Source organism: Sinohyriopsis cumingii, chromosome 16 (genome assembly GCF_028554795.1).
Source record: "Sinohyriopsis cumingii isolate HCF-2022 chromosome 16, ASM2855479v2, whole genome shotgun sequence".
Taxonomy (NCBI): Eukaryota; Metazoa; Mollusca; class Bivalvia; order Unionida; family Unionidae; genus Sinohyriopsis; species Sinohyriopsis cumingii.
The window spans coordinates 94,741,165-94,765,734 of NC_142976.1; the positions used below are offsets into that span (position 1 = coordinate 94,741,165).

General features: G+C 37.2%; 1 protein-coding gene across 1 annotated transcript in view; it reads left to right on the forward strand.

The window, feature by feature from the left end:
- LOC149781016 (corticotropin-releasing hormone receptor 2-like) overlaps positions 1-23,769 on the forward strand; it is a 394,305-nt gene extending 370,536 nt beyond the window's left edge. The window contains exons 9-13 of the mRNA XM_089938139.1: positions 6,962-7,040; positions 18,282-18,367; positions 20,346-20,481; positions 21,459-21,500; positions 22,984-23,769. Coding sequence (XP_089794265.1) covers positions 6,962-7,040; positions 18,282-18,367; positions 20,346-20,481; positions 21,459-21,500; positions 22,984-23,226 — 586 coding nt within the window. The 3' untranslated portion in view covers positions 23,227-23,769. The remainder of the gene's footprint in view (positions 1-6,961; positions 7,041-18,281; positions 18,368-20,345; positions 20,482-21,458; positions 21,501-22,983) is intronic.
- The last annotated feature ends 801 nt before the right edge of the window (positions 23,770-24,570 follow it).

The following is a 24,570-nucleotide window of genomic DNA, read 5'->3' on the forward strand; positions in this document are numbered from 1 at the left end:
ATATTATGATTAGCCATATATATGACAGTAAACATGGATTCTTTGTGTTAAAATACAAAATTATCAAGTACTTTTGCTTGTGGATACAGGCGCCAGTGTTACTATCAATAGCCATAAATTTAAAAAGAAATTAGGCAGTATGGAGAAACTTTAGACTAAACCTGTGAAATTAAATTTGGTTACTGCAACGGAAGATAGGAGACCTTTCCTAGGAAAATGCTGGCTTGACCTTTCACTGGGCAGTCAAAAGCTTAGGCATGAGGTTCTCATAGCTAATATAGAACAGAATGGAATCTTTGGTCTAGACTTCATGACTAGACATTCTATTGATAGTCTGTGAAATAAAAACTTTGTAACAGTTAAATGGGGAAATATTCAATGCTTTCGGAATCAAATGGAAATGGAAACCATTTGTAGCAGTGTATCAGTCCTGGATGATGTTTTTTATCCCTCTCAATAGTGAAATTATTGTTCCTTTTTGACCTAGTTATTAAAGAAACCAACACCAAACTTCATGCATGAACATGAAATATTGCTGGCTAAAACTACCCTTGCAGTTCCTAATTATTACTGACATGGGGTATAAAATTCACAAAAACTCTGTTTTGGCCACAGTTGATGTGGTCCAGTTGATGTGGTCAAGTTGATGTGGTGGTCAAGTTGATGTGGTCAAGTTGATGTGGTGGTCAAGTTGATGTGGTCAAGTTGATGTGGTCAAGTTGATGTGGTCAAATTGATGTGGTCAAGTTGATGTGGTGGTCAAGTTGATGTGGTCAAATTGATGTGGTCAAATTGATGTGGTGGTCAAATTGATGTGGTCAAGTTGATGTGGTGGTCAAGTTGATGTGGTCAAATTGATGTGGTGGTCAAGTTGATGTGGTCAAATTGATGTGGTGGTCAAGTTGATGTGGTCAAGTTGGTGTGGTCAAATTGTGCATTGAACAACAATCTACTGTAAATGAAAACACAGTACCTGAATATGTAAACTCATTGTTCCAGGAGTCCTGTACGGAATTAAATGAGACAGAACGTGGAGTTCTTAAAGACCTACTAATGGAATATCAGTATACTTTCTCAAACTCAACCAATGACATGGATTTAACAGATCTATCTGAACATCATGTTTATACAGGTGATTCAACGCCTATTAGGCAGCAGCCCAGAAGGGTTCCATTAGCTTGTATGAAAAAAGCATATAAAGAAATTGAAAATGTGGCAGCAAAAGGGGTAATTAATGAATCTAGTAGCCCATGTTGTTCTCTAGTTGTCTTAGAAAGAAAGAAAGATAATACTTTGAGATTTTGCACTGGTTATCGAAAACTTAATGATGTTAAAATAAAAGATAGTCACCCTTTTCCAAGAATTAATAGCACCCTAGACGCACTGTCTGGATCAAAGTGGTTCTCCGCTCTTGACCTAAAAAGTTGTTATAGGCAAGTTAAGGATGTTCCTGAAGAAAGGCTCAAAACTGCTTTTCGTATACTTGGTGGTAGATTATGACAGTTTGTTGCAATTCTATTTGGATTATGTACTGCACCCGCAACATTTGAAAAGTTGATGGAAACGGTCTTATCAAAGCTAACTTGGAAAATATGTCTCATCTACCTTGATGATATCATAGTCTTCTCTAAGACTTTTGATAAGTATGTGTAAAATTTGAGACAAGTTTGTCAAAGACTTAGGAATGCAAACCTTAAGATGGACCCAAATAAATGTGGTTTATTTAGAAAGACTGTCCTTATTGTAAGCGAGAATGACATTGCTACTGATCCTGATAAGCCTGGCATTGACCAATACCCACACCATTGAAAGAGATTAGACAATTCTTAGCCCTACGTTCATATTATAGAAAGTGTGTTCAATGGATTTGCCTTTATAGCGAGACCTTTACACAAATTTACTGAACAAATTCAAAGATTTACCTGGAGTTAAGACTGTCAGGCTGCCTTTGACAAACTGAAAAGGGCCAATACTGGCACATCCTACACCTGATGATGTGTTCATTTTGGACACTGATGCATCTAATATGGGTCTGGGTACAAGTACAAAATGGAGTAGAAAATGTTATATGCTATTAGAGTAAAACGTTTAGCAGGACTGAAAGGAAATACTGTGTGACTCGTAGAGAATTATTAGCCATTGTAAGTTCAGTAAAACATTTCCATCCCTATTTGTATGAAAGATATTTTGAAGTTAGAACAGATCATGGTTCTCTAACCTGGGTGTTGAGCTTTAAAAATCCAGAAGGTCGTTGCTCGCTGGACGTATACATACCAATGTAAATGCATTATCTCGCATACCTTGTATAAGTTTGGAATGTAATCATTGTACCCGAGCAGAAAGGAAATATGAAAATACAGGTAGGGAAAAGTCACAATCAGAATCAGAACAGTCAGATTCTTCCAAATGCTAACACTAAGGAGACTGACTATGGAAATATTGAAACGATAAATGACAAAACAGACAATAACAATAACCTCGATATAATACCACTGAGTGTTACAAGAACCTCGATATAATACCACTGGATGAAAAAAGAACAAAATCTAGTATTAAAACAGGAGCTACCTTGGGTAAATAGTGGTGTGAGACCCACATGGTCTGAGATTTCCCACTTAGATGAAAGTACAAAATATTATTCGGCAAGATTTGACTCCTTGGAAATATACAATAATTTAATTTGTCATAAATGGGATTCAGGTCAAGGGAGACAACCAAACTTTCAAACAGTTATTCATCAAAGCGTAAAAACCGTTAGTTTGAAGCAGTTACACAACAGTGTAACAGGCGGTCATTTAAGATTTGACAAAACCCTTTCAAAAATTAGAGTAAGATACATCTGGCAACACATGAGCAAAGATATTAAACATTGGTTTAATGTTTGTGACCAATGTGCTTCCAGGAACTCACCTCATTAAAAGGCGATGGACCTATGAAATCCTACAATGTAGGAGCCACTGTGGAAAGATGGGCAATAGATGTGATTGGGCCTTTACCAATAAGTAATAAAGGGGATTTATATGCAGGGGCGTATTAACCATTAAGCAGACTAAGCACGTGCTTAGGGCACCAGGGCCAAAGGGAGCACCACAAAGTAGAGAAAAGGGTGGGGGAAAAAAATCGAATGAAGATTTGTAAAAAATATATAAAACTAGTGCAAATTGATCATAATGTTCTGTTTCTTGATCATGGTGCACCCTATGATTATCTTCCCAGGTGTACGTGGAAAGGAGGGGGGGGGGCACCAAGATTTGTCAGTGCTTAGGGCACCAGTGAGCCTTAATCCGCCCCTGTTTATATGTACTAGTTGTTGCCGACTATTTCCTAAAATGGACTGACGCTATCCCCATTAGGAAGAAACAAAGTTACAACCGTTGCACAGAAACTTGTAGTAACAGTAGTAACCGTTTTTCGCACACCCATGAAGTTAAATTCTGACCAAGGTACTAATTGTGAATCAGACGTATTTCAGGATGTTTGTAAAATACTTGGAATAGAGAAAGTCCACACCACCTATGCTTTCAGCTTTTATTTCAAAGAATTAAAGAGACTGGGATGATCAAATTTACCTTCTCATGATGGCATATACGTCAAAAGAGCATCAATCAACAGGCGTATCTCCCTGTGAGATGGTGTTTGGCCTAACATAAATTTACCAGTACATCTTGTTCTGGGCAGAGTTGAAACTGAAATGGAAAACATACATACTGATTATGCACTAGGATTAAGAAAGAAATTAGAGACAATACATGGATTTGCAAGGGAAGAGATTAAACTTTCTTCAGAACACATGAGAACAGATCATGACAGAAATATCCAGCTTTGAAAAAGGAGATTTTGTGTGGTTCTATAATGCACATATAAAAGAAAGAGGTAGAAAATTACAATGTCCATGGGAAGTTCCCTTTCTCATAATGCAAAAGATAAACGATGTTATATTTCGCATCCAGAAACTTCAAAATTTAAACCTAAAGTGATTTAACACAATTTACTTAAATCTTACAGAGAAGACAACAAATCAAGCATGTTGAATTAGCTAAATAATTACTTACAGTACATGTATTTTTCATAAGCTCTGTCTTGTACATTTCACATTCTACTTCCAGATTACAAGGTTCAAATGTACTATATGTGGATACCTGGAATTTGCCAAGCTTCACAATTGTGAAAGACACATCACCACTGCACACTCTGGATTTGGATACAGGTGTAGCATATACACAACAGTCAGCGCATGACATGACATCAAACATCTATCGTGTTATGGAGCCACCATGAACCTCGTCAAGAGAGCGAATATGAAATATGGCCAGGAGGAAAAGAGGGAGTATAATACATTTATCAGAAAACTTAGTATGTCCGATTAGTTAGAAGGGAACGTGCAACATCCGCAGAAACATCGGAAGCCACCAGAGGGGCCCACGTGTCATAGAAAAACCAGCAAAGATAAACTTTCTACCAATAAGAAACCATCAAAAGAGAAGGCAGGAAAACACAATACCCTTATGCAGATCGACACAGCCAAACAGTCCTTCCAAAAATAAGAAGAAAAGTAGTGTTGACCACAGCCATCAATAAGGAAGAGTCTAGTATGACCACAGCAATATCCAACTCCAAGCCCATCAATACACTCAAAAAACAAATGCTTCTGTTCCAACTATACATGTACCCAAACCAATGGCTGCTGCAACATCAGATAGTAATCATCCATCCCAGAGCTGGCGTCCATGTGAGATGCTGGCAAAAGGTGATACATTTATTCATTCTATTCCATCTTCCTCCTTCTTCCTCCTCCTCTTCTTCTTCATCTGAAAGAATTGGACTCAACTCAGCTGGGGCTGGTACACATGCGCATATTACCCCTTTATTACCCACTGAACAAGAAACCACCAGACTGGAAATCCTGTAGAACAGGACGCATCTGGAGTGCCATCCTCATCCATCAAGTCGAACCATGGGCAGGACCCAGTACAATATAAGGAGAAAAATGGCATCGCTGATTCCACCAGGTCTGCTTGTTCAGTCAAATGAACCCTACCCGACCTGTCAATGATATATTCTGAATATGAAGTGGAAGGGCCCAAGGATGGAGAATAGTGTATGCATATGTTATCGATAATGACCCAAATTAAATTATCTTAGGAATATCAACTTTGGCCCAATGTCCAGAACTTGACCATCCAGCTATGTACAGTTAGAGGAAGTCATAGCAGAAGGCCAGTTTTATGAATTGTCGGGCTTTGAGAAAATAATCCAAGACCGAGTAAAAAAGTATTTTACGTAGTATGTAAAATATGCCTTTTGAACCACAAAATAAGTCATGAACTTTGGCATGAAAAGTATCCCACATTAAACATTTTAATAGGAGCTCTCATTATATTTAGCTGGAAAATATAAACTTTTCATTTATTTGACTTTAAATATATTGGTGTAAAACACCACATACAAGTACATAATTAAAAGTATTGAGAGAGAGAGAGAGAGATTGAGATTTTCCTATATGTCAGAAATGTCGCTTTTGTATATTTGTTTGTTATATGAGAATGCATAATTGGAGATTTTACTATCATATAATTTAGAGAAATTCGTTTAAATTCCAACCATATTAATTATTGTAACGTATAATGTAGTAACAAAAGTCTTGTTTCCCTTTTTGATGTCGTTGTGGTCTCCAATGTTGGGATGGCCTGGTCTTACACTCAGTCTGTTATTCAAGTTTCCATTCGGGACGAATGATTTTCTCAAGATGGGGGCAATGTAACGACTCTTTAGTCGTCATTTCCTTATAAAGTCACGCAAACACATCCTTCCCTCGCGAGGTGTCGTGATCGAGAGAAGAACGAAGATTTCCTCACATAACCGAAAGCTGTCACGCTATGGAAGCTTGCCACGCATGAGGTACGTTTTGAAGTACATTAAATATGCCATGTCTTGATATTACTATATTTAGTTACCTTGATGAATACTCTTTTAAATAGTAAGTAAATAGTGAAGAGATTTTCATGATTCTTTGATTAACATGCTTAGTTATTGTAAACTTAGCTGCAGGTGACTTACGATGTCATTTCAATAACACAGGTGCTCGACGCGAGCTTGATGTTGAGAGGAAAAAAACCCCACAGTAATCTGACGTCAAAAAATCATACAGAGTGACAAAAAGCTTTAGATTACTCCGATGACTAGTTGTGACATAGGACCCTCTCTATCATACTATATAAGTGATATATAATATAATATGAGTGTCTGTACTGTGTGATTCCAATGTTTGTATAAAATAAAGCTACCATATTTTACTTATCCTGACTTAGTTTTCTTTTGGTCACGTGTTAGGCTGGGATGAAAGTTTTTTCTATGAAAACGTTGACCTTATGTGAATCACGAAAACGTTACAATAAATATGTATGTAAGGAACATGTCTGGCGTATCAGGTATTTCTATGCGCTCGCCAGACAGAGTTTTGTCCAGCTGAGTTAGTCAATATGTTCAATATCTTCAACACTTTAAATGCTTTGACTAATTTTCTTGAAATTTATTGAATTGAACGCTGTTAATTACCATGGATTTTTTTTTAATCAGAATAAATATGCAAATATCAGATAAATAGCTATGGTACTTATTTCGTAGGAACATTCTTTTCCTAAAATCTGACTGGTTATTTAAGAAAATGAGATCATGGACTTATTAAAGTTCAGTTTTCTTGTAATTCTAGTTTGTAATAACACATGTATCTCGAATTTTAGTGGACAATAATATTCTATCATTACATGCATATTAAAAAGTATAGTGTACAGTAAAACCCTATCATTATAGGCATCCTTAGAATTTATATCATTTGTCTTGCATTTTGATAACTACAGTCTTTGTCGATCAGTGATACATGTACCAGTGTTATTTTATTTGACTTTTGCACACTGATTAAGCAAGGACTTTTACAATCTATTTCATTTTATCATATTTACAGCTGTTGGCTGCCGGAAATACACGATGAGCTTTCAATGTATGACTTCATATTCACCGGGCCGATTCTTTTTGTTCTTTTTGTAAGTATCCTCATGTGTGCAATACATACTAGAGACGGAATCAGATCTTATTGTATTATGTCATTTTCATGGCGATAGGTTAATGCTTCTTATGAAATGCCAATCAGAGAAGTTGTTTCATTTATCACTCTTTGACTGTAGCTTGCAAACCTGTCTATCTGATTACCATTAGGATAACGTAAAAATCGAAGTACTGAAGTGTGATTACTTTATTTATATTCAAATATTTAGCTGTTTTTTGTTTATTTTCGTTTGTTTTATTTCTCCTACTAACAAAAAATTTCACCTACTGAGACATGCCGATGCACAAATCGAATCTTAGCGTAATAATGACACCGGTCATTGCTTTTGTTTCTTAAGTTTTTATTATGGCTTGCAGGAAACGAACAATGCTTTAGAAAAGAAATAATTCATTTGCATTTACAAACATGTTTACCAAGCCTTTGTAAAACCGTATCATGTGACGCGGAAGGCCTGATAAACATTCAGCTCTAGGCCACAACACGTTTCCACTTTTACCACAAATGAGTGACCTCTATAGTATTTTCCTAAATCATAAAAGGTTTTAATACAGAATGACCGGCTCCATGTTATGTATTACTAATAGTAGTTAAGTAGGGTACTTTAGCCTCACGTAGACTTCTGTGTTAAAAAAGGGTCCCGGCACTATGACATCAAACTGGAATTGAACATGGGCCTGTTTAGACTCAATAGAAATTGACGTTAAGGTAGTGGACACTGTCAACAATGTTGCAAGTGGCTGACCTCATTTGGGCGGAACACGGGCAACAATGTTACAAGTGGATGACCTGAATACGCGCTACCCTAGGTAAACACAAATACAGTAGAGACATAGACATATATAACACATAAAAATAGATTGATGAAAATCAATCTATCACACAAACAACTACACAACCGACTAAAAAAAAATAGGCAAGAAAGTAAATCTTTTCGAGCCATATGAGTGGTCCTTAGAAAGGTACTTTGGGTTTCCTCTATTTTCATACAAACCCTAAATATACTATCCACACAAACGCAAACGCACACAGATACAAATGCACACTCTACTATTCACACAGAAGGGAAGGAAACCCCCCAATATCTACTATCAAAAATACCCCAATATTTACTATTAAAAAAACAAAATATGTACTATCTACACAAACGTACGCTCTACTGTCCACACAAATGTACGCGAACGCATGCAAACACAATATATACTATCCACACAAACGTATGCGAGCACATACCAACACAATATCTACTATCCACACAAACGTTCACGAAGGCATACACACACTCTACTATCCACACAAACGTGCTAGAACGCATTCAAACACACACTCTACTATCTACACAGAAGGGAAGATAAAAAACCCAATATCTAATATAAAAAATACCGCAATATTTCGACTGCAAGAACAAACTTAAAGACCTAATAATGTCCCCTACCTTAAATATTTCAGCATGTTTTTATGTTTTCTTATTCTATGGTGTTTGTTTTCTGTAATAATATCATTATATATGTTTTCTTTATGTTATAGGTGTTGTCTAATGTTGTAAAGCACTTAGAGCTTCTAAAGTTTAGGCGATATACAAAATCCTCATTATTATTATTATTATTATTATTATTATTATTATTATTATTATTATTATTATTTGCTAAAAAAAGAAAACCAATATATTCTATCCACACAAACGTACGCGCATGCATGCAAATACAATATTTAATATCTGGACAACGTACGCGAATACCTACAAACACACTCTCTACTATCCACACACAAGTGGAGGGAGAAAAAAAAACTCTACTATCCACACGAACGTACGTGAACCCTTGCAAACACACAAGTACACGCACGCACGCACGCACGCACACACATACACACATCACAGAAGGAAGAATAAAAAACAAACCCACAATATACTATCCATACAGACGGGAAGGAAAAGAAACCCAATATATACTATCTACACAGAAGGAAGGTTAAACAAACCCAAAATATACTATACAGGCACAGGAAGAAAAACATATACTATCCACACAAACGTACGCGAATGCATACGAACCGCAAATATACTATCTAGAAAAACGTACGCTAACGCATACAAACACACAAATATATATACACACACCCTACGCAGAGGGAAGGAGAAAAAACAATGGCCTAAATATATAGGAGGACCGATCCCGAATAATTAGACAGAGCCGGATTTTTATACTTGGGCAAAGGGGAGAAAGTCAAGTGCTTCAGTCTCGAGTGGAAGCAGAAAGAATGGGCTTACCTGGAACATGCTCGGGGGTCTCCATATTGTCACTACCTACATTTAGTCGGACAACCTCAGTAATCTCTGGATAGATACTTTACAAGAGCACATTTATGGTTTGACGGTTGAGTTGAGGGAGCGCATTTACCGAGAGTTGGTCAAAATACAAGTGAAACGCAAACTAAAAATCATTTATCCATTTTTAATATATGCTCTTAAATGAAGATTGATTATGGGAGGACAATAATAGACTGTAAGAACATTAGACACTGTCCCTATGACACCTTTGTTACCAAAAACATGTTGTACAGTTACTTGTTTATATTTTACTTTGATGGTTTTGATGTGTATTTTATCGCTGTACTTAACCAGTTAGCTTTTATGTAGTTTTGTCTTGTGTTGTTCCATTTTAAACATGTATAGAAATAAACGTGTCCTGGAAAAATATAAAAACTCGTGTTTTGTTTGTCTTAGTGTCAAAAGTGACATACACTGCACTATGGATACCTCTTATGTCTCTGCTCCCTCTTCGTCCACTTTCAAAGTCATCGACGACCACTTTGATCGTGCCAGTTGAGAGTTGTATCTTCGCCATCCCCTTAACATGCTAATTGCCGGACTTTTCGGTTCAGGCGAAATCGAATTTGTCGAACGTTTGATCGAACATAAACATCATTTGATCGAACTTCCACCTCCATGGATCATGTGGTGTTACAAAGAGTGGCAATCGGCAAACAGTCTCTTGCGAGAAAGTCAAGGCGAGTCCATCGTGTTTGTAGAAGGCATTCCTGGCCAAACAGTTAGGAACGTCTTGGATGCCTCATCCGTTCCACGATACGATACCACTCAAACCTCACACGCCTATTTACTCGTGGATTTAAAACCTACTACCCCCAATTACGTGCGATTTCGTACCCATTTGTTTCACCACTCGTGAAAAGACGAGGGTCTGTCGTGTACACATCCCCTTCGTCGATACCTCGGACACTTTGGATCTGTCTCAACATGACGTCCCTTCACTTTTATCTTCCCATCAGATTGATATGTGCCTTATACAGCATCAGTCGAGAACAAAATCCACAAATACGTGCTCGTGTCTTAGAAGTCTGTCTCAAAGAAGTCTTACGATTGTTTACGGTGACAGCACGTCAATTACTGCAGGGCATCATTCACATTCCACATCAAACTAAACGCTTTTTTGGAGAAAAACAAAGTAGTCTTGATGCAACTAGCCGATCCTCGCATCGACATTCAAACCAAAAAGCAAATCATTTTGAAACCTGGAAGTAGCGGTTTTCTAGGAGGTGTCATCATTCGTTCCTTCTTAAATAGGTATCCATATTCCCACAAAGTCCTCCCCAAGATAAAAGCCACCCCAAGAAAGCCAAACAGACCCAGAATAAGAAAATAGCAATGGTGTCAAGACCAGGTCACAGCAACAGAAAAAGAAAAGCATGCAGAAAAGAATATCCCCCAGATAACAGATTTTCCCCCCATGAGGCCACGACATACAATGATGGTGACCGCGTCTCCAATAGCTTCAGAATCTTCCACTTCTCCATTGCTAGTGATGTCAACTAAGCCTGATTTGACACCCGTTCTTCCTCATCTGATGAAACAATATAAATCCGAGTCTCCAATAACTTCTCCAGCGCTGACACCCTCCTCTTTAACTGCAAGAAGATAAAAGGGACATCTGGAGTCAAAGAATCTCAGAAGTGACCATTGAAATCCGATGGAAGGACGAAAACTGGCTCTATGACCAACGATGTCCCAGCTACAAAACGAATTGCAATCGTTGATCGATTGCAACGATTTTTGTCTGAAACAGAAAAATCGCGAAGGTACGTTCAACGGTTGCAACGACTGCAACTTTTTCACCAGAGAGCGTTAGACAAAACTTCTCTGCCAGCTCTTAAAGATTTTAAGACTATGGTGAAAAGTGCATCGCCACCACCACCACCGCCACCACCACCCCCAGCGGTCAAGACAGACGCAGTGCCACGAATGCCTGAGGAAGACGAGGTACGATAAGTATTTCAAACACCGCCATCAGCTCATATTCCTATTAAGATAGCAGCACCTTTGTTGACCCCTCCACCCACTCCCCAACGAGAAGAACGTAAAGTTTGTGTTAAAAAGATAATGTCCACTCCTCCTTCGACAGAAGTCGAAAAGAAAGAAGAGAAACCAGAAGCGAAAAAAGAACAGAAGACCAAAGCCATCCCATTACTAACGGCACCACTGCCACCTCTACCATCGACTTCTACTCCCATGGCACATCGCGCACGTAAAGCCGTTTCTAAACCACCTTTTTTCTCCAGCCAAAGTAGCATCAGCGAGGAGTGGGTGATTAATTTAAAAATGGAGAAGGTGTTAGCCCGCATTTGCTACGATCCAGCCCATCCTGCAGGTTACGGAGGTGTTCAGAAATTGTATCGTGCTGCCAAAACCCGTCTGAAAAGTCTCCGTTTACCTCAAGTGCAACAATGGTTACAAGAACAAGAAAAGTACACATTACATAAACCCATTCGACGAAGTCGCACCGGAGTGGAGGTCATCGATCATCACTGGCAAGCAGATTATCCGATGTCTCTCATTTGGCCACCTACAATCCTGGCTAAAGATATTAATTTTGTGTCATCGACGTCTTTTCCGAATTTGCCTGGGTCGTGCCATTGACTTCCAAATAGAACAGCGATTTAGTGCAATCCCTCAAACTGGTGTTGAAACAAAGTGGTCGTCACTCTCTATGATGGCAAGCCGACAAAGACAGATAATTTCTAACTAAGCTTTCCAAAAAGTATTTTAAAAAGACCGAGACATTCATTTGTTTCACCACCGAGAATCCTGAAGCATCACGGAACGTTTAAACGCACCTTGAAATAACGCATGTGAAAATATTTTACATATCAACACACCCTTAAGTACATCGACGTCTTACCGCACCAGGTCCAAGCGTACAACCAATCTTACCATCGGACCATCGGATGTGCCTCCGAAAAAGTGACTCCCGACAGCGAAGATTCTGTTTTTGAGAGCATGTTTTGTACGTCTCCGAAGGTGGCTGTCCCCAAGAAAGGCGAAGTGTTGGCAGCTGGAGATTGGTTGCGCATTAGCAAAGCCAAATGCACTTTCGACAAAGGTTACTTACCCAACTGGATCACCGAATTGATTCTTGTCACTGGACGAGTGCGTGGCCGTCATCCTGCTGTCTTGAAATTGGAAGACATGAACGGAGAAGTGGTAAAAGGAACGTTTTACTTGCCCGAATTTCAACGCGTGACCAAAAACGAAGACGATATGTACGACATGAAAATCATTCTAGAACGAAGAACCCATAAAGTGAGAAAATGAATATCAAAGTAGTCAAAAGGCTTTGGAAAGTATATCATCCCAGTTTTGATTCTTGGATCGACGCTTCGCAAGTCATCGACTATAAAATGAAGTGACCACCATGCCCTTCAACACATCCTCTACCGCTACCACCGCAGTGACCACCGAAATATTCTCTGCAAGATCTAGAAAAGCAACGCTTGTATGTGTGGTGTAGAAAACGTGTGCCTAAAACGTAAATCGTCTTTTTCTGCCAATTATTTTGGTGTACTGTGTCATCGGTGCGGTCATTGCAAATTTGAGTTTGCAGCAAGGAATCAAACAAATGTGGACCATTTAACTGAGGAGTTACATCGGTTACCTTCTTCCCAATCCTTCACTGAACTACTCCTCAAACGGGAACAACGGGAGTCTTGTGTCCGACGTCAGTCACCACTCCAAAAATAACCACAACAACATACCTCTTTTCGAAACCTTTGTCTTCGAATGACCCATCGGACAGCAGCGGAACTTTGGAATTATGAACAACAACAGCAACAACAACCAATTATCGAGGCAGCATTTGGCTGAGCCCTGAACAGAGCCAAAAAAAGATTTAAGATCGAGTACCATGAAATGGCTCGTCGCTTACTGATAAAATGTCAGGATACCGAAACGTTGTCCTATAGTTTAATGATAGTTTGTTTGAAACTTGGGGTGGACATGCACAGATGGTAGCACATAATCTAAGCCCGAAGATCAATAGTAATCTGGATTTTTACGGGGCTCTTGGTTCCCCTGTAGATCTGAACCAAGGACTCAGTTTGATCTTTGTGTATTCCGATGTGGTGGAGTACAACGTAGCAGGACACACCTCCATACGTGTCATTCCTTTCAAAATTGATTTTCCCACAACCAGTGACCAGGAAGGTGGAAACGCCTATCACGTTCACCGCTAATGTGTACATACATTCTTTTTACTTAGCCGTCAGTAAGTCGCATTTTCACACTGTCAACATTGCTATAAAAGGAGATCTTTGACAAAGAGAAAGTCACGAGTTGTAAGTATTGTATCCAGTGTACCGAGGTGTCGCTCGACAGCGAGGACATGGTTTAGGAGATATGCTGAATCAACCTTTCGTTCGGTGTTCCCGGTTTTGAAACCGATGGTGACACTAGAATTGGGCGCTTAGAAAAATGCCACGTTGACGCACGCCAAAGAATTTCTCTAAAATGACATCATCGACAATCAAAACCCCAAAGAAGCATTCTTGAGAGCAGGCAAAAATGTCTTGCTTCAAAAAGGCAAAGTCATTTTGGGCCAACAAGAAACTCGTGTAAATGCCATGGACGCTGCCGAGTCAGGCATTCCTGCTTCCCTGACACCACCATGGACAAGGCAGGAAAAGACGACGAAGACAAACTTCCAGAGGAATTCATATCTATAGAGCTAGAAAGACCAAGAAAAGAAGACGCGTCCGAGACTTAGACGTTTTGTATTGTCATAAAACAGAGAGACAACAGAAAAAAAGAAAATGATGCACCAAGAGTCTTGCGCCTGTTCCAAGTCGGAACTGGATCTGTTTGCCATGCCACCCACCTTGATGGTTATGCAAGAATCCCAATTAGTCTAATTTCATCCTGTCTCCTATTTCAATGACTCAGGATCAGCTCCCATCGAATTTGAAATCAAAGGACAGCCGGAAGATTGCATCGATCTGAATAGCTGTTTCTTGTACTTTAAAGTGAAAGTCATCGACACATCGACGGACGGTCCCGATATAAAGGACCAATATAAAGTTACCTCAGTCAGCAATTTCATGCATTCCTTGTTCAGTGGAGTAGATTTGTTCTTGAATAACAGACTTGTCAGTATCAGCATGGACACTTACACTTACCGAGCGTACCTGGAAAATCTCTTGAAGTACAGAAAAGAAGCCAAGAACACTCGTCTGGAGGCTTGTGTGGTATGGAAACCTGAGCTGACACAGCAGCAAATTCAACGATAGCGAGTTGATTAAAGATAAAGAACCAAACCACTATGTGGGATTCAACAGTCGACGAAACAAAATCAAATGACCCAACATATCGTTTGCATTTAGACATGTAGTTGCAAGAGAAGTATGAAATTGAATCGTAGCAGTGCCGCTCATCATTTGATAGCTAAGTCTGCCTATTACAAAACAGTCATTGAAGAAGCCAGACTCTACGGGCGGCGTGTGGAAGTGTTACTTAAAGTGTGAAACGACATCACCCACACTTTGAGTAGAATCACTGCCAAAGATCCGATACGACGCGTGGGAGTAAAGTTTTTTACCATTCCGCTGCACATCAATCGATGATCGAGGATCTGTTCCAGGGATAGTTACCCAAACGTTAGATCATTGCTATCGTCAAAAAACAGCCTCCAATGGAGCCTTCGAGAAAAATCCTTTTGAGTATCAACGCTACAACGAGTCCAAGATCGAAGTCAGTAGAGATGGCAAAACTGTGTGTACCATGCCTTTCGAACATGTCTTTAGTGACGAGAAGCAGATTTACATGAGATCGTACTTACTCATGCACGAAGCCACGGGACAGTTAGGAACCAACACCAGTCACTGCATTACATTCGATGATTATGCAGAAGGTTACGCGTTGTGGGCCTTTGATTTCACTCCTGACCAATGCAGCGACGAGTGGCATTTCCACCCTATAAGATCTGGCCAAGTTTGTGTGGAGCTTCAGTTTGCAAAGCCAATAACCGTAAATAACCCTGTGAACGTCATCTTTTATGCCGAATTCGATAATACGATATAAATCAGCAGTTCGAGAGAAGTCATTGTAGATTATTAGAAACTATGGAAGACTCTTATGAAAATGGAATGAGAGGATACAGTGGAAGCAGAACCCCAAGACAAATACGAAGAAGACGTGGTGATGAGGTCCAGATGGCCAACAAGAACAACATTATGTCTCCTGTTTTGCCACACACCTGGCGGATAAAATTACGGAATTGATCAAGAAATATTGTTATGGATGTCAAAGCCATCAGCCTAGTCAAATTCAACACGATACATGTCAGATGTTGAGTCAAGAAGAAAACTTGGACTAGTATCTGTACGAAGCTTGGAGTCTCATCTCGGAAGAAGCCGTGTTGCATCAGTGGTATAAAGACTTGTTCGATCATCCCTCTCCTCCATTAATGGGTCTAGAGATTCATCACATCGATGCTCTCTTGGCTCAGAGTACGGAGACGAAGCGAAGACGATTACTTGTCAGATATTTTCAAACAAAAAGTCAGAATTGAATTGATGACGTATCATTACCTGTGAAGGAAATAAAACAAGAAAAAAAGAACAACACAAAAATGGATACCTGAGAACGTTGTTACCATTCGAGTAACAGTTCGTACAGTGCTTCATGGAATCCAGTGGTGTATGCTAAGGATGATCTGTCTCATCGCAAACCTCAAGACCATCAAGCTTATGTCATCAACACTGAGTATGTGTTTGTATGGATAGTAGACATTGGGTTTGTTTGTTACCTTTTTCCATGTGTAATAGTATATTTGAGTTTTTGTATGAGTCCCCGTACATTTGTGTGGATAGTATAGTTGGTTTTTTGCTTTTTCCTCTTCCTGTGTGTGGATAGTATATTTGGGGTTGTTTTTCTCCTCTTCCCGTGTGTGGGTAGTATGCTTGCGGGTTTTTTTCTTCTTCCCGTGTGTGAATAGTATATATGGCGTTTGTATGCGTTCGCGTACGTTGTGTGAATATTCTTTTTTTAGTTTTTCTTCTTCTCTCTGTGGGGTGTGTGTGTGTGTGTGTGTGTGTGTGTGTGTGTGTGTGTGTGTACGTTTGTGTGGATAGTAGATGTTGGTTTTATTGATAGTAAATATTGGGATATTTTTGATAGTAGATATTGGGTTCTTTACCCTTCCTTTCTGTGTGGATAGTAGAGTGTGTGTTTTTGGATGCGTGTGCGTACGTTTGCTTGGATAGTATATTTGGGGTTTATATGAAAATAGAAGAAACCCAAAGGTCATTTTTAAGGACCACTCATATGCCTCGAAAAGATTTGCTTTCTTGCCTAATTTTTTTTGTTGGTTGTATAGTAGTTTTTGTGATAGACTGATGTTCATCAATCTATGTCTATGTATTATATATGTCTATGTCTCTTCTGTATTTGTCTCTTTCTAGGGTAGCTCCAATTCAGGCCATCTACTTGCAACATTGTTGCCAGTGTTCCGCCCAAATGAGGTCAGCCACTTGCAACATCGTTGCCAGTGTCCACTACCGTAACGTTAATTTCTATTGAGTCTAAGCAGGCTAATGTTCAATTCCAGCTTGAAGCTATAGTGCCGGGACCCATTTTTAACATAGAAGCCTACGTGAGGCTAAAGCGCCCCACTTAACTACTACTAATGTAAATAAACTGACTTAGCGGAAATAACTAGCGCGTGCATGACCCAGACAACAAGGACATTTTACATTCGTCTCTCTTCGTAAGAAAAAAAAAGCAGTTGCAACTTTCTATATAATTTCGTAAAGGTTCAAGTGTGTCCTTTAATAATCATTACAATAAATGACTTTATCACGTAAGTCACTGACAAGCAGACCATGCGAACAAGGCACTGTTTCTTTAGAATATTGTCCCGATTTTGATCAACCTCAGACGGAAAGTGGGATTGTTGTCTGAGGCCAAAAGTTCATAGCACCAGAAAGACACTCCTTATATATGCATGCGCTCTTCTTGCGTACTTCGACAATATTTACAAACAACAGGTACAGTTTACTCTTGTTATTTATGTTTTAAGTTTCATTGTTATTTGCATAACAGAAGTAATTATAGAAAATGAACTTCATATTTTACAAGATTACCGAAATAATGAAGCTTAAGCTTGAAAATGGATTACACATGTCCGTTCATGTGGTGTGTAGTCGATTTTCAGATGTAATGACTTCATGAATGCTGAAGAGTAGGAAGTTTGGATCTTAATAAAACTATTCAATAATATATTTGTTGCATTTTTTAACCATTGCCTATTATCCATATTTTGATTGACTCTTATAACAGGTAAATCATCATAATATTTTCAGATTCTTAAAACGCATAAAATTTAGAAAATAACTGGAAAATATAATTCAATTTAACCCCCCTCCCAAAAAAACCACAAAAAAAAACCGCACCAAAAAGCCCCAAGCCAAACCAAAACGAAACAAAACACAAAAACATAAATGAACGACACGAAAGTCGTTTTGCTCGTACACGTTAATACAATAATACGTTTATATTTCACTTCTGCGATACAACACACGCACTTATTCAGTTCCTGCGGTCATTTTTTTAAATTATGACGAAACATACAGAGATTTAAAACACTTTGGTTATAGCGTTACCAAGTCTTGAAGAGCATGAATGGTCAATACTTTAATCTATCTATCTATCTATCTATCTATCTATCTATCTATCTATCTATCTATCTATCTATCTATAGTTGTTTTCCTGATCTTAGTCTTGCAATATTATTTTTTCGAGTGTCAAACAAAATCCGATAAAAGTGCTTCTGAGTAAGTAGCGTGGATTACTTTTTTTGGAAATGAGTCGAAAAGTTAGTTACTTTAAAACAAAAAGTCAAAGTCAAAGATAGAGTACTTTTGTATTCTCTTGCAGGTCAACATACTATTTTTGTCATCGATTATTTGGATTCTGATAACCAAACTCAGAGCTTCACATTCCTGGGAACTGAGACAGTACAGGTAATGTGATTTTATATGAATCGAAATTTCAGACAGGAGCAAGCAATGACAAAATATTATTTTAATTAAAACTTGAATTGGTGAGGTAAATACAAACAATTAAACGCTGGGACATTTATGAAGCTTACATGCAATGACATGCGTTGGTTAATAGACATCCACTGTCGCCGCAAACTTTAAAAGGTTAGTGCCACCCCCACCCCCACCACTCAACCCCCTTGGAAACCTGGCCATTACTGGGGAGAAAAACAAAAAACAAAAACTGGATGCTAATTCCGTTGCAGGTAACGAGAAAACAGAAAGTTGTACCAAAGTGATCTTTAAGTTTACCTGCAAAATACCGCGTATATACGGGTTGTATATCCGGGTCTATCTGTAAACAACAGACACCATGGTCTACAGTCGTATAATACCCATGCAAATCAAGGTCTGTGCTGATTGTTTCACTGATTAGTGCTATCAAAGCAATATAGACCCATATATGTTGCCTCATTATGCGACGGCAGATCTGGGTTTGTGCAGTTTCCGGTTGGATCCGACTTACACGCGAGTATATACAGTACATAAGCAATGTACAGAAACCTAGGCTGAACGAGTCTATACCGTATTATCTTTCGATTAAAATTTTCTACTTTTATTACAGTGAATGTATGGAAGTTTATGATTTTATTTTGTAAGTGTTATTTATTAACAAGCCTGAAAAATTGCAATTTTTAAAAACATATTTTTTTCAAATAGTTAATACATTTAACCCATTATTTATTTATGTCCCCAGATCTCTCATAAATAAATATGTCCGTTTCTACCAGTTAATCATTAAAGATTTATATTGTCATTTTTAAATCAGTTATAAAATTAAACATTTAAACTCACAAACCTATTCGTTCAACCCAAACGCATATTTTGCTTTATAAGTACAAGTTTGTTTCAAGTAATAAGTACCAATTCTGTATCAATTCATATAACCTAGTTTGGATTTTGTATCAATGCAGACAACCTAGTTTAGACTTTGTATCAATGCATGTAGGCTAGTTTGAATTCTGGATCAATGCAAATAAGCTAGTTTGGATTATGTATTAATTTATATAACCTAGTTTTGGATTCTGTATCAATGCAAGTAAGCTCGTTTGGATGCTGTATCAATTCATATAACCTAGTTTTGATTCTGTACCAATTCATATAACCTAGCTTGGATTCTATACCAATTAATATAACCTAGTTTGGATTCTATACCAATTAATATAACCTAGTTTGGATTCTATGCCAATTAATATAACTTAGTTTGGATTCTATACCAATTGATATAGCCTAGTTTGGATTCTATATCAATTCATATAACCTAGTTTGGATTTTATACCAATTAATATAACCTAGTTTTGATTCTGTACCAATTCATAATAACCTAGTTTTGGATTCTATACCAATTAATATAACCTAGTTTGGATTCTATATCAATTCATATAACCTAGTTTGGATTTTATATCAATTAATATAACCTAGTTTGTATTCTATACCAATTCATAATAACCTAGTTTTGGATTCTATACCAATTAATATAACCTAGTTTGGATTCTGTATCAATTCATAATAACCTAGTTTGGATTCTATACCAATTCATATAACCTTTTTTTTTAAAATTTTATATCAATTCATATAACCTAGTTTGGATTCTGTATTAATTCATACAACCTAGTGTTGATTCTATACCAATTAATATAACCTAGTTTTTATTCTGTATTAATTCATAATAACCTAGTTTGGATTCTGAATCAATTTATATTACCTAATTTGGATTCTGTACCAATTAATATAACCTAGTGTTGCTTCTGTACCGATTCATATAACCTAGCTTGGATTATATACCAATTAACATAACCTAGTTTGGATTCTGTATTAATTCATATAACCTAGTTTAGATTCTTTAAACTGAGGAAGTTTAGTAGGTTAATTATACACGAACATTCTTCTTTTTTTATAGAAAAGCCGTGAAAGCTACAATCATATTGATACCGCTTCTGGGAATAACATACGTTCTTTTCATAGCGCCCCCTAGCGATGGTCAAACGGTCAAAACTGTTTTTATGTACATTAATGCTGTCCTACAGTCCTTCCAGGTAAAGCTTTCATCATAATTATATATCAAACGAGATTTTCGTAATCAATAGGCGAAACGTCCTTTAAAGTTATATTTCAAACGTGATTTCCAATATCATTAGATCAAACTTTCTTCACAGGTGTTATATCACACGTTTTAAAACTTTCTTAACCGTTGAGGGTCCAGCGTGATTTTTATTTTTAGGCATTACAATTTTTTTTTTCTCATAATTTTATGTTCCATGTAATTTACATTATCAAGAGACAAAACCTTAAATTTTGTGCGTGATTTCCATTATCAGATGGTAAAACGTTTCGTATGAGTATACGTCCCACATAGTTTCCATTATCAATAGATAAAACTATCTTCAAACTTATGTGTCCCACGTGATTTCCATCATCATCGGGAACGTCTTCATCACTGTTTTATTTTTTGTGATTTCCGTTGTCAGTAGGTAAAATTATCTTCATAATGATATGTTCTAGGTTATTTCCATTATCAATAGATAAAACTGTCTTCAAACTTATGTGTCCCACGTGATTTCCATCATCATCGGGAACGTCTTTCTTCACTGTTTTATTTTTTGTGATTTCCATTATCAATAGGTAAAACTATTTTCATAATGATTTGTCCTAGGTTATTTCCATTATCAATAGGTAAAACTATCTTCATAATGATTTGTCCTAGGTTATTTCCATTATCAATAGATTAAATGTTCATCATAATTATATGTCTTAGGTAATTTCCTTAATCAATAGGTTACATTAGTTTCACATTAACACATTCGCTACTACACTCTTTTAGACGACTAATCATTTACTTCATTATCTTTGAGACTGAGTAGTCTTATATATTACAATGAATTAAATTGCAGGAATATTTATTTTTTTCTCGACGGAGGAATGTTGAAAATACAATGCAACATGCGTTCAGTTGTATGTTACAGAAATGTATTCCTTCCTTTTATTCCATGCAACATTTTTGTTTTCATTTCAGGGATTTTTTGTCGCTGTGTTTTACTGTTTCCTGAATGGAGAGGTAATCTGTCTTTTGCAGACATCAGATTTATATAATAATCCATTTTTACTTTCAAAATTCAAACCAGTTTCATTAATAAATGTGATGAAGCAAATAGACAAAGTTATTTTTTTTGTGTGTGTGAAAATACGACACTATTCGTAGTAATATCGGATTTTATCATGGATCTGACTATATACTGGATTCAGTCTTTTTGGATACATACAAGTACTCTAAAACTATTTTTATTTAATTCTCTTTTTTTTCGGTAATGATTTATTTCTTCATTTTATTTTAGCCGGACGTGTAGTGCTATCGTAAAATGTCAAAACAGGTATTTTAATTTTGTTGCTGTAAGTATTATGGAATTTACAATATATCAGAGAATTGCAAACAAAACGGGGGAATGAACTGCATTTATTGTACAACTCTGGTGGTCTAGGGGATAGAGTGTCCGCCTCGGATGCTGGAGGTCGCGGGTTCGAACCTCGGGCGAGTCATACAAAAGACTTAGAAAAACAGTACTAACAGCTGCTTCGCTGGGCGCTCAGCATGAAGAGGTTAGTGTTAGCACTTGTCGGCATGGTGTCAGGATAACCTAATGTGGCTGGACGAGACATCATGGTTTATATATACGGCATGATGCCCCAGTGCTAGACGTCACTTTAAACTTCCACACTGCAGACACCTTAGCAATATGACTGAAAAATTGCTAACAGCTAAGTTAAAATTCCAAATCACACACAAATCACATAGATAGGATCTATTTTGGGCAGACTACAGTTACCATTCTGTTATGGCAGGCATCTTATATGAAAACGATGACCAGTTCATTTCTAAGTGCAGATTATTTGATATTTAAATGTATCTATTGCTTTAAGGCACTGTGAATTTTATATTGATATATTAACATCATTACCCACTTTTTAAATCGACTCATATACTAATGCACAAAACATCGTCATTCTAAACGGGAATATTGCAATTCATTATGAAAATATGATGAGTTACTAATAAGTAACACATTGGTCATTTACATAGTTAATTAAGCTTCTCGTGGGTCGGAGTTGCTTCCGGTTACTTCCTCCACCAGATCGCCTATCATTTGCTGAAAAACGGCATTAAACCTAAAACAAGAGTTAATGACATTCCTATTCTAAAGCAATCTCAAGTACATTAACAGTTAATTAGAAAATCTAGATCATGCCATTCAAAACACACTGGCGCATGTGTATCAATCAATCAATCTCTCTTTGTCTCTGTCTGTCTCTTTCTATCTATCTAATCTATCTATCTAATATATCTATCTATCTATCTAATCTCTCTAATATATCTATTTATCTAATCTATATAATCTATCTCTCTAATGTATCTATCTATCTGTCTGTCTGTCTGTCTGTCTGTCTATCTATCTATCTACCCATATAGGGTCAAATATTATTTAGTAAAGAAGAGGTTTCTCTGAGAAGCTTCCTTTAGTGCTATCTCGTTACTTCTGTTTCAGGTGCGAGCGGTTCTAAAAAAGAAATTCAATCGGTTCAATGACGCCAGGTCCCTCAGCACCAAATTCACGAAAACATCAGTCGGCTGGACACGGGGTAGTAGGAGTAGCAGAGACTATGGGCAATCCATCGCACTAAGTAATGGTAACGCAATCGTGACAGCGGAAAATCGCAAGACAGAAAATGCTTGGAAAAACGAAGATAATGAAGACCTTGGAGAAAGGGAGGAAATGTTGGACACCTGAAGTTTCTTGAGCTTTAATTCTTTTGTGATAACACCATATCTTTGCTGGCGAATTAAATAAAACTCATTTTATTATGTCGCCCTTACGAAATTTTCATCGGAAGTCTATGATACAGACGTTTGAAACGCCAGAAAACGGTTTCACATGTACGAAACAAACATAATTATCCATGAAAGAGTTAGAATACTTATGAAATCAACAATTTCCAGGACAAGTGGGTACTCAGGGTCTGTAGGAATTAATGTTGTTCAGTAGTTTGGTAGCGGTAGATATGATACAAAACTTAGTTACTGTTTAAAGTTATACAAAATATGGGTGTAATACAAATAACATGAAATATACGTCAAAGACACTGAGCGTGGTGATTTTAAAAAATTACTTTATTTAGCCTGATAAATGCTGGTCATGATGGATAACCAGAGTTAAATACTTTGCTGTTGAGTATTAATACTTTGATGTTGAGTACTAACACTTTGGTGTTGAGTACTAACACTTTGTTGTTGAGTACTAACACTTTGATGTTGAGTACTAACACTTTGGTGTTGAGTATAACACGTTGGTGTTGAGCATTAACACTTTGATGTTGAGTACAAACATTTTGGTGTTGAGTACAAACACTTTGGTGTTGAGTACTAACACTTTGTTGTTGAGTACTAACACTTTGGTGTTGAGTACTAACACTTTGATGTTGAGTACTAACACTTTGATGTTGAGTACTGACACTTTGGTGTTGAGTATAACACGTTGGTGTTGAGCATTAACACTTTGGTGTTGAGTACAAACATTTTGGTGTTGAGTACTAACACTTTGGTGTTGAGTATTAACACTTTGGTGTTGAATATTAACACTTTGGTGTTGAGTATTAACACTTTGGTGTTGAGTATTAACACTTTGGTGTTGAGTACTAACACTCTGGTGTTGAGTACTAACACTTTGGTGTTGAGTATAAACACTATGGTTTTGAGTACTAACACTTTGGTGTTGAATACTAACACTTTGTTGTTGAGTTTTAACTCTTTATGTTGAGAACTAACACTTTGGTGTTGAATATTATCACTTTAGTGTTGAGTATTAACACTTTGATTTTTTAGTATTAACAATGGGGTTCACAGTAAGATTGCAAAATCAACAGTTGACAATGACGCTCTCACTTTATATGCTTTTAAAAATATATTTTTGGACATTTAAAAATTTGGCTTTAAAATTTATTAAAAATAAAGCCTCATTTAAAATAGAAAGTACATAAAATTAATTACAAATAAAGAATAAGAATAAAGAAGCATTTGTTCAGGAATATTTTTACCATAATCTGTTGAAGGGAAAGATATTTAGGTTGGTCAAGGT